General features: G+C 38.4%; 1 protein-coding gene across 8 annotated transcripts in view; it reads right to left on the bottom strand.

The window, feature by feature from the left end:
* LOC132122824 (neural cell adhesion molecule 1-like) overlaps window positions 1-16,193 on the bottom strand; it is a 105,754-nt gene that overhangs the window by 12,505 nt on the left and 77,056 nt on the right. For all 8 annotated transcript variants that reach the window (XM_059533266.1, XM_059533272.1, XM_059533267.1 and 5 more), the window contains 2 exons: window positions 8,086-8,210; window positions 7,816-7,996 (listed from right to left, as the gene is read on the bottom strand). In XM_059533266.1, the coding sequence (XP_059389249.1) occupies window positions 7,816-7,996; window positions 8,086-8,210 (306 nt within the window). The remainder of the gene's footprint in view (window positions 1-7,815; window positions 7,997-8,085; window positions 8,211-16,193) is intronic.

Raw genomic sequence — 16,193 nt, 5'->3', positions numbered from 1 at the left:
GAGGCAGACCCTGTCCCGCTCTGTCATTTCAGACAGGGTCAACCATAAGTGCCTCTCCAATCGCTCGGGCGGTCTTCTTGGTGGCGCGGAGGGAGAGATCAGCGGTCCTTCTAAGTTCTGAGATATCATGGGACTTGATCTCCTCTCCCTCGTCTAGCTCTTTCAGCAGGTTGGCTTGGTACGCCTGTAACACCGCCATGGTGTGCAGACACGCACCAGCCTGACCTGCAGCCGCATACCCTTTGCCCACCAAAGCCGAAGTTGTTCTGAGAGGCTTGGAGGGCAAATGCCGGGGCCTTCAGAGACAATGCAGCACCGGGGACAGATAGCTCGCGAGCATCTGTTCCACCCGGGACATCGCTCTATAGCCGTGCTCTCCCATCCCCACCACGTTGCCATAATAATTAGACGAGGGGATGTAGAGGCGGGCTGAAAATGGGCGTTTCCACGACCTGGCGATCTCTTCATGCAGGTCGGGAAAGAATGGAAGGCCCCGGCTAGGAGGTGGTTGACTCGCGCGCAGGAAGCGTTCATCGAGCTTGCTTCGCTGCGGTTAAGTTGTTTTCTCAGCGGGCCAGTCAATACTCAATATGGCCACCACGCGAGTCACCACCCCCAAGAGCTCCTCATACTGTGACGAGTGGGGTGGCGAATCCCTGTCGACAGACTCCACATCAACCTCCTCGGAGGAAGAGAGGCAGAGTGTCGATCCCTCTCCCTGGGTGGAAGGAACTGCAGAGCGTGCTTCCGACTCCAGAGATTGGGCGCCGGATCTGGCGGAAGTGGAAGGAGATAGGGACTCGCCCGTCTCCATTCCCTCCGCCAAATCCACTTGCGAACCCCACGAGTGCAGCCACCATTCTGCCTCGGCAGAAGCGGGACAAGCACCGCGGGGAACGCGGGCGAAGGCCCCCTCCTCGAAGAGGGCCCTCCGGGAACGAAGCAGCCGCACCAACATTCTCTCACAGTGCGGATAGTCGGCCCCCTGGAGACAGACCATGCATAGGCTGTGTGTATCCCCGCTCGTTATTTATCGCGGGCAGGGAGAAACACACAACCTATAACGCGATCTGGATTCGCCTTCAATATGTTTTAATTTCGCCTTGCTCTTCGACATGACTTGGAGCTCTAACTGGAAAGACAACAGTACATAAGACTCACAAGACAAACAAGTGACACTCACGCACAGAGCGCTTGCTGAAAGACGCAAAGCCGACGGCAGCTGCGCGGCACGTGCTTTTATAGCTTCCTGGTCACTTACGTCACCCCGCCTGTGATGTCACGCTCTTCCATTGGACTGATTACCAGAGGTGGAAAGAGTACAAAAATATTCTACTCAAGTAAAAGTACCATTACATTAATGAAATTTTACTTAAGTACAAGTAAAAGTACCAGTCTAAAAATCTACTCAAGTAAAAGTAAAAAGTAGCTCATTTAAAATTTACTCAGAGTAAAAATTACTTAGTTACATTTTAACAGTGGGAGGGAGTCAAAAATGGGACAGGCCAAGGTTGTCAAACTCAGTTCCTGGAGGGCCACAGTCCTGCACAGTTTAGATATAACCCTAATTAAACACACCTGATCCAGCTAATCTAATCATTTAGGTTTATTTGAAAACTACATGATGTGTGTGCTGGAGCAGGGTTAGAAACTAAACTCTGCAGGGCTACGACCCTCCAGGAACTGAGTTTGACACCCCTGGGATAGGTCTATTAATCTCAAACTAGTTGTTTTTAATTAAAGGAATCAGTTATTTAGAATAATAAAACATTTGGGCTGTTACCAGGCAAATCAGTATCAACAAACTCATCTTTTAATGCAGAGGAAATGCAGAAGATTCATTGGAAGTGGCATTTAGATGTATTATACTGTTTAGTGCAGGACAAGAATGCATTTAACCTGCAGTTACAAATGCATGAATAATGTTTTGATATACAAGACATAAAATGTTTAATACTCATTTGAAATGATAAGAAATTAATTATTTTAAAAAATCAAAAGATACTTTAAATGTGAAATTAAAATGGCCAGTATGTGTCAGCAAGTCACTGTTAATAAGCGAGTCATTGCGATTAAACCGAATCATTTAAACGGTTGATTCATTCAGGAACGAAACACTGTCACGTTGCTCAGAGACGCAAAACTGTGCTTTGGTGGCTGTGTTTGGAATTATTTTCTGTTGTAGAAATAGAGCTAAAAAAAAGGCAATATGGTGTCTAAAACGCAAGTCTCTTAATTAACTTGTTTACTGAACTGTTATGTATATATTCATGATGATTTTTGGAGGAAAAGATGGCATTCTTTGTGTGATTTTGATTTAATGTATGAAATAATATAAATATGTGAATTTTCTGCCCCTATATCTTCAATTTTGTGATCATTCTAAATGCATTTTAGGAGACTGAATCACACAGTGAAAGAACGCACTATAAATGCGCGCGCACATCATTAAAACAAAAATAGCACACTCCTCACCACTGTCTTTTTGGCTAATTTGTGCAAAACCTCTTGCTAAAATGTCAAAGCTTCATTTTAACCACCAATGCAACGATGCAATTATTTAGCTTACCTCTACATTCTTGCGAAGGGTTGATGTCTTGTCGAGATTTTATAAGCTGCTAGTTTGGTCTTCCTAGGCAAGTACAGCTTACACTGCATAATAGAGCATACATATGGCCAGGGGTTCACTTCAGTTCCTTCGAGTTCAACTTCAGAATATGACGGGGTTTCGTTTTCAGCGGTGTCTGCACCACTAACGCCTGTTTTGTCTGTCTGCATCTTTCTTGTGATTTTAGCGCCAGTTTGCCCTCCTGCCTATTATTTACTGCCGTAGTTTCCAGGGAGCGATTTATTTTATTTTTTTTTATTTTTTTTACTCAGTAATTAATGTGTTTTAAAATGTAGCGAAGTACAATACTTCAAACAAAATATACTTAAGTAAAAGTAAAATTACAGATTTAAAAAATTACTTTAAAAAGTATTAGTACACAAAAAAGCTACTCAATTACAGTAACGCGAGTAAATGTAATTCGTTACTTTCCACCTCTGCTGATTACACACGATATTCAGAGTCGCTCACGCTAAGAACATTCCCCAAAGCGTTGTTTGACGCAGCTCGAGTTCCTGAAGAGGAACTCCATTGTGTTATGAAATGTGCCTGTATTAACATTGTAGCTCCAAGATGTACACAGTTCATTTACAAACAGGAGAATAATGCATGAATACTTATAAAATATTCAGTTAAGAGGCTATAAAATGCCAAATACGATTAAATAAACAAAACTTTCACACATGTTGCTGAAATGGTTATTTCGAGTTAAGTATGTGCATAAATGCAACTCAAAATATATAAAAATATTTGTATTTTACTGGATAAGCACTACATTAAAGTACTGCAAAAAGTTGCAGACTTCTTACACACCAACATCCAAGCTGTTCTCAACTTTAATGTTAGTTATCACAGTAAAAAATAAAACATGTTGAGGAAAGTTAGTCAGGAGGTGATGTGGTCTCATTGGCATGCTGTGAGGAGTGCGGTTCTGTACTTCGAGGTGTGAGTGAGACAAACAGCCTTTGGATGTGGGCCATTCACAGCCTAGTATGCAAAAGAGAGCAGCGATTCAGCCCTCCTACGTCCAGAAAGCCATCTCAGAGTGTTAATGAGAGAGAGAGACAGTGAGGGACAGACAAAGTCTCTTTGCATTAAGAAGCACAAGATGCTTGTTACATTACAGGTGAAGCAGTGAACCCCAGCTGTGGCCATGGCATAGGGCTGGACGATTATGGCCTAAAATCAAAACCTCGATTAATTGAACATTTCACCTTGATTACGATTAATGAACGATTATTTTGCTTCTGTTTTGTTTTTTTGACAAGGTTTGTGCTGTAAATATGATTGACTATCAGCAGTTATTTTATCTATGTTCGTAACATTTCTTACTAGGGTTGGGTATCATTTGAATTTTATCGATTCCGATTCCGATTCTGCTTACCGATTCCGATTCGTATCGATTCCTAGTTTCGATAAAAAGTCAAATATTTAGATGTCAAACATTTTTACAAAGCATTCTGTTGCAGCTGAATAACATGAGCAAAAATACAGCAGCCTACAAAACACTGCGAGATAAATTTTGCCTGTGATTAAAAAAATACCATAACAAAAACAACTAGATTAAAATAAATTTCAAATATTAAAGTGTTAACGACAAGTAAACAGTCAGTAATAAGATAGGTACAAACTAATCAATTAGCAATATCATAATTAAATACAACTAAACAAAAATTTCTTTAAAAGTTTAAAAATACTGCATAGTTTTCTTTTTATAAATAAAATAAAGATTAATCAAGTAAAGTTATTAAATATATTCAGTCAAGATCAGTGGATGATTTTCTTTTGTTCTTTGATTAACATTAATGACAGACAGCGCTTTTATTAGGCTGTTGTCTCTTTAAGCAAAAATACTGCACATGTGTGTTTTCTTTCTCATCTGTTTATGTTCACGTAAGACAAAAACGGCTGCGTTTATGATGATATACTGATGTAGTTTTCTGTATCATAGTTTCGACTCGGAACAACCTTTTCACAGAGCACACAGAACAGTCCGAGAAAGGACACAAACCGGGAACCCGCAGCACGACCGCCGACCACTGCTCTCTGTGCATGCGCTTGTGCTTCATGTGCGCCGCACACAAACATGCTATAATAAGTTTTGAGATTCTAAGCTACTTTAGTGATAAATCACAGGACAGCGCTGACAACTAGTTTCTGTGTTCCTCTGTGCGCGCTGTCTTCACATCTACTGTTTATATGAGTGTTCATGCCACAATGCAGCGCATCGTCATGAAAGCTTATCTTTTTCACGTATTTTTAAGCCTTACCGCTTGTCGATTTAAACATTAAAGCATCCAAAAACATGACGCAGAAAAGCTGAACAGAGTAGCTGGTTACTCGCGTGCTGTTTTCGGTGCGCACGCAGAGACTGAACCGAGCTCTCGTCTGTGAAGTTCTCCTCGAAGTCCCTCAGACTTCGAGAAAGGCAGAAACAGGCATCTCTTTTTTGTAAAAAATGTAAAAAGGGACAAGACAGAATTTTTTAAATCTAGATTAATCTCACTGTGATTAATCTAGATTAAAATGGCTCATTCGAATTCTGCCGAAGGCATTCAGAATATGTGTGTTACCCAAATAAAATTGACAAACAGTAAGTCTTTGAGAAGTCTTTTTTTTCAATAAGCATTGGTGATTTTGCAATCAACATGCAAAATGTAAATTCTGTATAAATTACTGACTCAAATAGGGAACATATTGGTACAATATTGGATGATATCATAAAAATAAGTGGTTGTATGACTTTGTGATTTATATATATAGACATTTACATTTAGCTGTTTAGCAGACGCTTTTATCAAAAGCAACTTGCAAATGAGGACAATGGAAGCAATCAAAATCAACAAAAGAGCAATGATATACAATTGTTTTAAGAAGTCTCAGTCATCTTAACGCAGTACACATAGCCAGGGCTTTTTAAATAATATAATAAATAAAAAGAAAACAAATAGAATAGAAAAAGAATAGAGCAAGCTAGTGTTAGAGGTCTTTTTTGCTTTTGTTAATTGTATAATAAATGAAAAGTAAACTGATAGAATACAAAAAGATTAGAAAGTGTTTTTTTTTTTTAGAAAACAAGCTGCAAATGATTAGAGTGCAAGTCTAAAAGGGCCAAGTGTTTTTTTTTTAAGAATAGAATTAGAATAGAGAGTGCTAGAGTTAGAGGGTCAAATAAAGATGAAAAAGATGGGTTTTAAGCTGATTCATGAAGATGGCTATGGACTCAGCTACTCGTATTGAGTTGGGCAGGTCATTCCACCAGGAGGGAACATTTAATTTAAAAGTCCATAAAAGTGACTTTATGCTTCTTTGGGATGGCACAATCAAGCAACGTTCACTTGCAGAACGTAAGCTTCTATAGGGGATATAAGTCTGAAGAAAGAATTTAGGTAAAGGGGTGCAGAGCCAGTGCTGGTTTTGTAGGTAAACATCAATGCCTTGAATTTTATGCGAGCAGCTATTGGTAGCCAGTGCAAATTGATAAACAAGAGTTGTGACCTGCATTCTTTTCGTCTCATTAAACATTAATCTTGCTGCCGAGTTCTGGATTAATTGTAAAGGTTTGATAGAACTGGCTGGAAGACCTGCCAAGAGAGCATTGCAATAGTCCAGCCTGGACAGAACAAGAGCTTGAACAAGGAGATGTGCAGCATGTTCCGTAAGAAAGGGCCTGATCTTCTTGATGTTGAATAAAGCAAAATCTGCAGGACAAGGCAGTTTGAGCAATCTGGTCTGAGATAATCAGCTGATCATCAATCATAACTCCAGTGGTATGAAAAGCCATGTTTCTTGTTGACAGAACCTAATGATGCCACGTAGACAGAGAAGAAAAGTGGTCCAAGAACTGAGCCCTGAGGCACCCCCGTAGTTAGATGTTGTGACTTGGACACATCACCTCTCCAAGTTACTTTGAAGGACCTATCTGATAGGTAAGACTCAAACCACTGGAGTGCGTTTCCTGAGATGCCCTTTGCCAGTTGGGTTGACAGAAAGACGGTGAAAAATGGTGGTTAACCATGTCAAAAGCAGCAGACAGATCAAGCAATAAGATAAGTATTAAAGATCTGGATTGCGCTCTTGCCTGGCTTAGTGCTTTAACAACTGAGAGCAAGGCTGTTTCAGCTGAATGTCCACTTCTGAAGCCAGATTGGTTGCTGTCAAGGAGGTTGTTCTGTGTGAGAAAGGCAGAGATTTGGTTGAACACAGCTCGTTCATGTGTTTTTGCAATGAAAGAAAGAAGGGAAACTGGTCTGTAGTTCTCTAAAAGAGATGGGTTGAGTGTGGGTTTCTTAAGTAGTCATTCTTTATTAATTAAAAATGTGGCAAAGATGTCAGCTATTAGAGTTGATGCAGGTGGGGGAGGACAATGGAGTGTGGAAAATGTTTTAAAGAGCATGCGAGAGTTACACTAATTGTTAATTTTGTTATAGTAGCATGTCCTTTTAGCAGTGGAGACATTGGCATAAAAGAAAGAGAGGAGTGACTGATACACATTAAGGTCAGTAGTATTTTGGGATTTGCGCAACACCAGTTCAGCAGCTCTAAGCTTAGAACGATGTTCGCGGAGAACATCAGATAACCATAGGGCAGAAGGGATGATACCGGCAAGCCTGGAAGACAAGGGGCAAACAGACTCTAAATAAGATGTAAGTGGCACAATATATATATATATATATATATATATATATATATATATATATATATATATATATAAAACATAAAATACACTTTAAAAACAAGAGTTCTACAAAGAAAAACAATAATACCTTTTTTTTTTTTAGGTCAACCAGAAAAATAAATCCACTGAGCATTTGCTGAATAACTGCCATCATGCTTGTTTGTGATCAAAATTGCCCCTCTGTCTCCCTACCTTACATGTTTGGCTAAATCTAAAACAGCTTGAATGGCCAGCTTGGAAACTGACATCACCGTCTCACAATAATCTTATGATATAGAAATATGGCATCAAAAATCTAATATGAATGAGTCAAATATTTTGTCCGTGTGTTTCGTGATATACCATGTAGCATGACTCACTGTTTATCATGCAGTGTAAGTGATGGCCCACACTGCATTCGCATGTTTGGTGTCGTTACAGCACTGAGTCAGCTTTTAAAATCAGTGTGCTTGAGACTGGCAGCGAGGGTGAGCACAGAGAAGGATGGAGGGGAGGAGAGAGGGCAGGGGGATGGATGGGTGGTGGTTACCTGTGGTAGCTGCAGGCTCCGATGAGGTTCTGAAGGTCAGAGTGCCAGGCTTGGACTTGCCCTGCTGGTTCTCTGCCATCACGAACACGTCATACTCCGTGTCCCACTCCAGCCCGATCAGCATTTCATACTCACTCACATTGGACAGACAGATCTCAGGCTTCCAGGCAGAGTCTTTCCTCTGTGTACCAACAACCAAGCATGAAACTAAGAAAGTTGCAACCAAAATAAGAAGGATCACATAAAATATATTCATATTTGGATACTCACAGCTTTGTATTTGACCAAATAATGTGTGATTGGTGACCCTCCATCATCTTGTTTGGTCCATTTAACTTTGAGAGAATTGCCTTCAGGTTGTAGAGTGCCCTCTAGTATAGGGGGACTTGGCTCTCCTACAACAACAAACCAATTACAATGACGTGAGAAAAAAGCATGATAACTGAAAGGAATAGTTCACCCAAAAATAAAATGTCATTCTGCCACCAAGATCAGTAGATAGCAATTCTGGCCAATTAAATGCCAGTCACCACTTTTACATGTATTCAAAATTGTCAATTTTCCAACTCCCACAATTCTTAGCCACCTACACACTAGTGATTTCATATACTGTAGGTGAGTAAGAGAATAATATGGCAAATGCTGGTTGGCTGTGGCTCCTTAGATGAGTAGGCTGATATTTGGAGGTCACAGTGAACTGCATGTGCATTAGTGCGCTGTGTATTGGGAATATTTCTATGGTGCTGTTCACTGAGGCCGCTCCTTCACGGGGCATCATGATCCATTTTATTTTAATGACCAGTGAATGCTCGTTTGATTCACTACATTAGTTTGATGCACAGAGTGACAACATTGCAGGCAGAGCTACACGTGTACACCGCGGGTGAAGGCATTTACTCTCATTAAGCCAGTAATTAGCTATTAGCCTGTACGAGAGAAATTACAAGTTTTTTTCTTTCATTTTGTTTGGAGTTCTTGTTTATCCTGGTATTAATTACGAACACCCTAAATTTTGTCCATGCAGTGGTGAAACGATCAATGTAGTCAATACATCAATAGCTTCACCTCTCCAATAAAGGAGGATATCCCCCCCAAGAGGTACAGCTCAAATCTTCTAAGGATCTTCTGCTACAAAACAATATTGCAACTGCAAAAACTGAATGAGATGTCATAAAAATGCAGTTATTAATCTTAATGTGGCCTGAAGTCATGAAATTGCAGCACATGAAATGGAAGCCCCACTAACTGATGCAAGGGGCTCCAATCCTAAACAATCAGCTCAATTAACAAGCAGATATTCTACTCAGTTGACAGTTTAAAGGGTCATCAATAAATGCTCATCTCTTAAATAATGAAAGTGCAGCACTGCATGATTAATTCCATCGTCCTTAGCCATTTGTCCCTAAAGGATAGAGTGCATGGAATTATCATATACACAAGGGAGCAAACAGCAGTAAATTAAATGAGACTAAAAATAAGAGTTTTACATGTTTGCAAATGAACTTGCATGTTCATTATTTTAAGGCCTAAAAAAAAATTTTGTTTGGTTCCGGTTTCCGACCGACCCTGTCAATTTATGTGTGACCCAAATTTATTTTATGAGACTGGGGAAGAACGGTCTTTCACACATCGTTAATTAAATTACAGTTTCCTTTAAATGCTGTTTTACACTTAAGTAATCCGTTAAAAACCATTAAGTATTGCATCAAAACCCTTTAACTGTCAATTTCTAAAGTGAGCTATAACTTAAGGTTTGGAAATCGTAACATTAAGAGAAACACGGGGGGAGGGGGGAGTCAACAATATATCGCGGAACAGAGAGGGCACTGACAACATGCTGACAGACAGGACATTAACATTACCAGCTTACTTTTAATATGAAACAAAGTCTCATTTGGTTATTTCACCTTTCAAATGTGGTCATTTTTTAAAGAAATGTAAACAATAAATACCGTTTTGTGGCTCTTGAATGTGTCGAACAGATCGCTGTAAGTTAGATCATCAGTTAAAACTAACTGATCGTCTCTTGCTTCTAGTTAATTTATAGCATCAAAATCAAATAAACCACATAAATGAACATAACAAAGAATGTTGTTTGACTACAAAAAGATGTCTGTACACTCCGTTTTTCAAGTTCAAATCCTCCATGTTAATCTACTATGAGATCGCCTGTCAAACTCCCGCGAAGGCTTTTTGTGTGTGTGTGTGTGTGTGCGTTTTTCGTGTCTATGGCAACAACAGACTTTAAAAGGGAATACAGAATCACTGTCGTAAAAGTACCGGTACACACATTTAAAATCAGCGCGCGTGTGTGTGTGTAAAACTGCCACTGGAGAAAAAAAAAATAATTAAAAAAATATATATAAATCCCTACCGACCAATGACCTCAACTGACAACCAACCGGAACCAAACTTTTTTTTTTTTAGGCCTAATGGCAGCTACACTGATATTCTGAGGGGAAATCACCAAGAAAGAATTGTGCCATTTATCTGCACACACATTGACTATGTTGTTTAAGCAATGGATTCGCAAAAGACATAATGCAAATTGGATAATATCTCAAACACAAGCCACAATGGTCTAATTTGCAGATTACTAGTCAGTACTAGGTTGGGCAAACTTGGCAACTTCAGAATTGGGCTTTCAATTCAATTACTTGGAATTTGAGTTGAATTGGCCACATCCACAGGAAGTTCAGCTGGAAAGGAAGGAATTGCAGTTCAGAACAGATAATACATTTCGGGAATCCAACAGTTCTTATACAATGACCTACAATGAATATGATGGAAAATATAACCTTAAAGCAAATTTATATAGCATCCTCCTGGGATTTTTAAGGCCTATAAACCTTTTTTTCTTTTTTAAACCTATATGTTTTCTCCAACATTCAAAGCTGCTTTCTTTGAAATTAATTTACTTCCTTGCATTCAAATTGAAATTCTGCAGCCGATTTGCTACCTTAATTCAAATTCAGTAATCGCATTGGAATTTAAATTCAGTTTAAACTGGAAATCTATCATGACCCTTATTTGCACAGAAAAGAGGCGTGTTAATAAACAAGTACTTAAATGAATAGTTCACCCAAGAATGAAACCTCTTGTCATTTACTAACTCTCATTTCATTTCAAAACCATAAGACTTTGTCAATCTTAGGATCTTGATGCAAGATAATAAATGAGATTTGTTCTTGCATGTCAGGCAAGCACAGCTGAGCTTCTGGTTAGCATATTTGATTTGCTCTGTTTTTTAATCAATCTTTATATGTGAATAAAAGCCTAATTATATCTGTTCATCATATAAAGTGAACATGTCTCATTAAAAGTCTTAATCCACTCCATTCATATGGATTACTTGTATTTGGATTACTATTTTTGCATCCGAAAACACATACTGTCTAGTAGTAGGTAATGCAAAGTTCTGTCATGAAACTCTAGATGGAACAGGCCGATAGGTTCTAACTCAATCTGACATAATGACATTATTCTCTTGGCACAGCTGATTGGTTCTTTTTGTATCAGCAGCCAATGAGCTTGCTGCTCAAACATTTCAATACTCGACTAGTGCTTGCTGTAGCAGTTGCAGTGTGCTTCAGAAACCCTCCACCTTCCCTAGCTCCACCTGTACAGATCTGCTACGGGGTGATTTCATTCATATGTGCAGCAGCAGTATTTCTTACATGCTCACTGCAGCATGTCTGCAGCAATCTCAGTACTTGCTCTGCCGCAGCAGCAGCGCAGCAGATTTATTCTGCCAAGACCAAACACACTGACATTGTCGTGTATATTACTATGCTAAATTCCCAGAGAGTTTTCATGGCAGAACTAAATCTGCCCTGAGGCCACTAAAAAGTATGCTCTATAATATGAATGTATGTAGTTTGAATAAAATTCAGATGTAAAACATCTGCCATGTTTTCACTGTCATGTGACCTATCAGCTGTGTCACTTTCACAAATCCTATGGCATCATGAGATAGTAAAATTCCATTGTCTATTAAATGAGCACTTCAGAATCTTGCTGGAAGTAGCAGGATACTTTTCGCCTGCTATTTTATTAATACTATGAATTCGGTCATACTACTTGGCTCGGTTATTATTTTTGGCCGAGTATGGAAATACATATATTGGGTTTAAGAGTATGTCATTATGAACTTTTTGAAAAAATTTGTTCATACGAGAATATGAAAAATATCTATATTTGCATTCCAAATATAAAAAAAAGTCTTATGTGGCTGGGTAATTAATGACATAATTTTAATTGTTGAGTGAACTATTATTTCAAATAAACATGGCACTATTAAACTGCAGATATCACATGCTTGAACTAAATTGAGTGTGGTTCGTAAATAAGACGCAAAATGGTGCAACAAATAAATTTGCCCCTTTTTGTCTAATAAAAAGACAAGCAAAACAAACCAATATCCAATCACAGAAACATCGTAAAACCTATATCATTAGTCAAGGTGTGCAAGCAGAGTAAGTTGCAATTTTTCTGTACAGAGTGATCATAAAATTTACATGGTCAAAAACATCCAGAACATCAAAGGATAAACTTCGGAGAGGAGAGGACGACCCCTCTAAAAGGTTCAAAGATACGTTGAAATTAAATGCGGTACCTTGAAAGTTACTGAAACATGCTTGAAACTGGAGAATAAATAAAACCATTGAGATCACCCACTCGCAGTGTCCACTGTAGCATTTTTTTTTTTAGGAATTTTTTAATTTGGATATAATTGTACACTGGTAACAGCATATCCAAAGCAGCAGAAGATAAAAGGATGTCAGTGTAGAGTGTCTGTAAACTCTGCTTGTCAAAATGTTTAGACTAAACATAAAAGAGTGAGATTGTCGTACCCAGTGATCGCTCTGGGGAAATGTTTTTAAGCTCCAAAGCTTTTGATGTCATTTCCATGGTTGGCAGGACACGGCATCAACTTTTTTTCCTGATTGCATATTCACCACAGAAGATAATTTGTGCAGTCAGAGCGCAGTGGTTGCTCAAGGGTAACAGACTCTGTTAAAAATTGGGAATGGATGAAATTTCATGAACTGTCTGAGGGATTTAATTCTAGAAATGTGACAGGAGTGAGTTATAATGGCTGCTTAGGAATGAATGAGGTGATTCTGATGTGAGTGAAGGCTAATCCTGTACATGAGAGGATGGAGCTGTGTTTACCTTCTGCTCATCCGTGTGAATGATGACATCACCAGCACCATGCAAGCCACACGACACAGTCACATCATTCGCACGCACATGATTGGTTGAAAGGAAATTGGTTGCATGAAAGACACAAAAAATACAGACACAAATGTAACCATTTGAAAGAAAGAAAAAAAAAAGATTCAAGAGTTAGAAACACAAAACCAAGCAACTCAAAATGGCTTTAATCACAAAGATCACAACATTAAGCACAGAAGCAGAAACACACTGAGCAGGATACAGATATTCATTCATGATTGAGTCATTCTTGTCTACATCTGCTCCGGCGGTGAAAAAAAGGTGGACTGATGACGGCTCACTCAGGGAGGGTCTAAGGTATGACACCAGTCCAGTCTGTGCTGAAACACTACTGTCAATCAAACTATCATAGGAGGGGCCTGTCTGTGTGATGTCATCTGAGATCTCCATCTGAGATCAACTTGATTTGAGAAAGGGGAAATGATTTAATAACATTAAAAACATGATTTTCATCATTATAGGGTGGTTGTGTACACAGTGCTAACACACATTTAAGTTCAAACAGCTTGTAAAAGTGCATGTAGCATTCGATGACCCCTTAAATGTGTTGCTATGTGGTTACAGAGGAGATCTCAGTGGTTGCTAATGTGTTACTAAGTGTCCTGAGTGGTTGTTAGTGTGTTGCTTAGTGTTCTTGGTGGTTGCTACTGCTTCGCTATTTGGTTGTTGAAGCCTTTCTTTCTAAGCAGTTGCTAGGGTGTTCTTGGTGGTTGCACAGTGTGTTTGTTGTCAGCATGTTGATATGCAGTTGCAAAATTTCTCTCAATGTTAGCATGTTAGCATGGTTATGCGGTTGTTAAAGTTTTCCCAGTGGTTGTCAACGTGCTCTTGCTGGATTCTAGGGTGTTGCTAAGTAGATGCTAACATTTTGAGTGGTGTATAAAGCATTTCTAAACAGCTGCTAGGGTGTTCTGGGGGTTTCTATCTGGTTGCTTAAGATAACTGCATGGTTGTCACCGAGCTGCTATGCGACAGTTAAACTGTTCTGAGTGGTTCTTAACATAATGCTACATGGTTCTTAAGGCCCCGATATACTTCAAATGAAATTGAAGAACAAACTGATGTCATTTCAAACAAAATCTGGCCAAAATGAAGTTCGTTAACAGTATAATGCTCATGTATCTCGAACTTCATTTTACTCCTAAATGAAGAATGAAAAATAACTTGTTTTGATTATATCGGGGCCTTTAGGGTGTTCTTGATGGTTGCACATCTGATGTAAAGGGCCCACCACCAGGTCTATATGACATTATATGGCTTGGGTCCCTTTATTAATATTACAGGACTTTTCCAGTTCCATTGCTTATTAAAGTAACAACATTGCTATTGCAGCACCGTTTGAGATGAGATTCAGGTGCTCAGCACAAACAGTATAGAATAAGTTATGTATTCAGGTTTAATACTAAAATAAAGGTTTGTTCAAATCCTGTAAGTTAGTAGTGATGGCTGCTTATTCAAAAACTTGTCAAATTGTCAAATCATATTTCTAACTGAGAAACAGAGGAAACACTATAGTATTGATATAATGCCTGAGGATCATGCATTCGTTTTTGGACAAAGCATGTGATACTCTAAGCACATCAAACTGGATCTCAATCTCTAAAGAAATATTTAAAGTTTCTAAACTTTAAATACTTTGTATACTAATAATTTAATAAACTTGAGTTGCCTAAAGTTCAGATATGAGAAGGCTTTATTGCAGCCACAAAACCAGAGTATCATTTAGTATTAACGCTTTATATTACCTATAGAAGGATCTTTTTGGTTTTGGTTTTTAATATTATATAAATCAGAACTATGAAGATCACCATACAGCTGCATAACAAACCTGTGTCCTCAGTGTGAAAATGAAAAATCCCATCTAGGAGGCACATGAAGAAAAGAAAACGGTCACCTTTATTTAGTTTGATAACTAATGGAGGAAAAAGCTTGCATATGAACTTAAAGACCCCATGAGAACACATGAGGAGCCCAGTTATCTTTAAGATGTTAATGTATATCTTAATGAATCAGGAAGGAGCCTTTAGCTTGTCACAACCATGATGGTTTGATACTTGCTACTGCTAATCGTAGAGCCAGGTAATATTAGAGGAGAAGATATTCTCATTCTATACCGCACAACATTATATTTTAATGTACTCAACTTTAGCGAGCAAAAAACATATGGCTGACCTCATAACAGACACAGACTTAAAGCAATCTAGGTCTTTAAATCCTATAACTACTAGACAAGATATTAACAAATAATAAAACACAAAGAAATATCAGTGATATCAAAAGATGACAATGATCACAGGGGGACATGAAACACTTACTTGTGTAAGAATACCCTAAAGGATCCAGTAGAAGAAGAAAAAACATACAAATGGGAAACAAAATAGAGGAGAAATCACATAAAATGACAAGATGAAAAAAAGAAAAGCCTGAAAATGTCAAAGGGTAAAAGCTGGTAACAGGATCAGGCAGCAATACTCTCTCATCACTAATACTTTACCTGAGTTAGAGTCATTACTCTCTGGACTACATCCTGGAGATTTCTGGCACTAAATGGGTTTTGTTTCATGTACTGATAGAAAATAAATCCCAGTGCATAATGTGCCAAGTGTATGATGTGATAATGGCATCTCAGGAAGTCCAAAACATCCTGCTGATCACACAAGCAACCACCAGGGGGAGAAAGAGGGCAGCTGTGTAGTGTTTACACGTGATGAGAATATCAACACAAATCACAGGAATATTCTTGAGGTTGATTAATTTTTATTGATGTTTTGTGGAATGTTTGCAGAATTGTATGTCCTGTGTGGGAACAAGATGTTCTGTTCTTACCAGTCAGATTAAAATACAAAGAATAAAAGATCGAAATCACTTATGTAAGGTGTGACCAGTGTATTTGAATGTGCTTAGCTGCAATAAACCTGCCAAGCATTTATTTTTACAAAGTAATTTGAAAATGCATCAAGACCAATGTTCTCATTGCACTCATTTTAAATTAATATGTAGTCCATTGTGATATATTTATACGCAATGAAAGTCACAATTCACAATTTTATTGTAAGTGTTGTAATATTCTTGTCAGAAATAATAGAAATAAGATATGGCAGTTTTTATGTTACATTTATAGAAAATCCACAGGCTTCTAA

Source organism: Carassius carassius, chromosome 41 (genome assembly GCF_963082965.1).
Source record: "Carassius carassius chromosome 41, fCarCar2.1, whole genome shotgun sequence".
NCBI classification, from domain to species: domain Eukaryota; kingdom Metazoa; phylum Chordata; class Actinopteri; order Cypriniformes; family Cyprinidae; genus Carassius; species Carassius carassius.
Note: the sequence above shows the minus strand (reverse complement) of the source record. Positions and strands in the feature narration are given on the sequence as shown.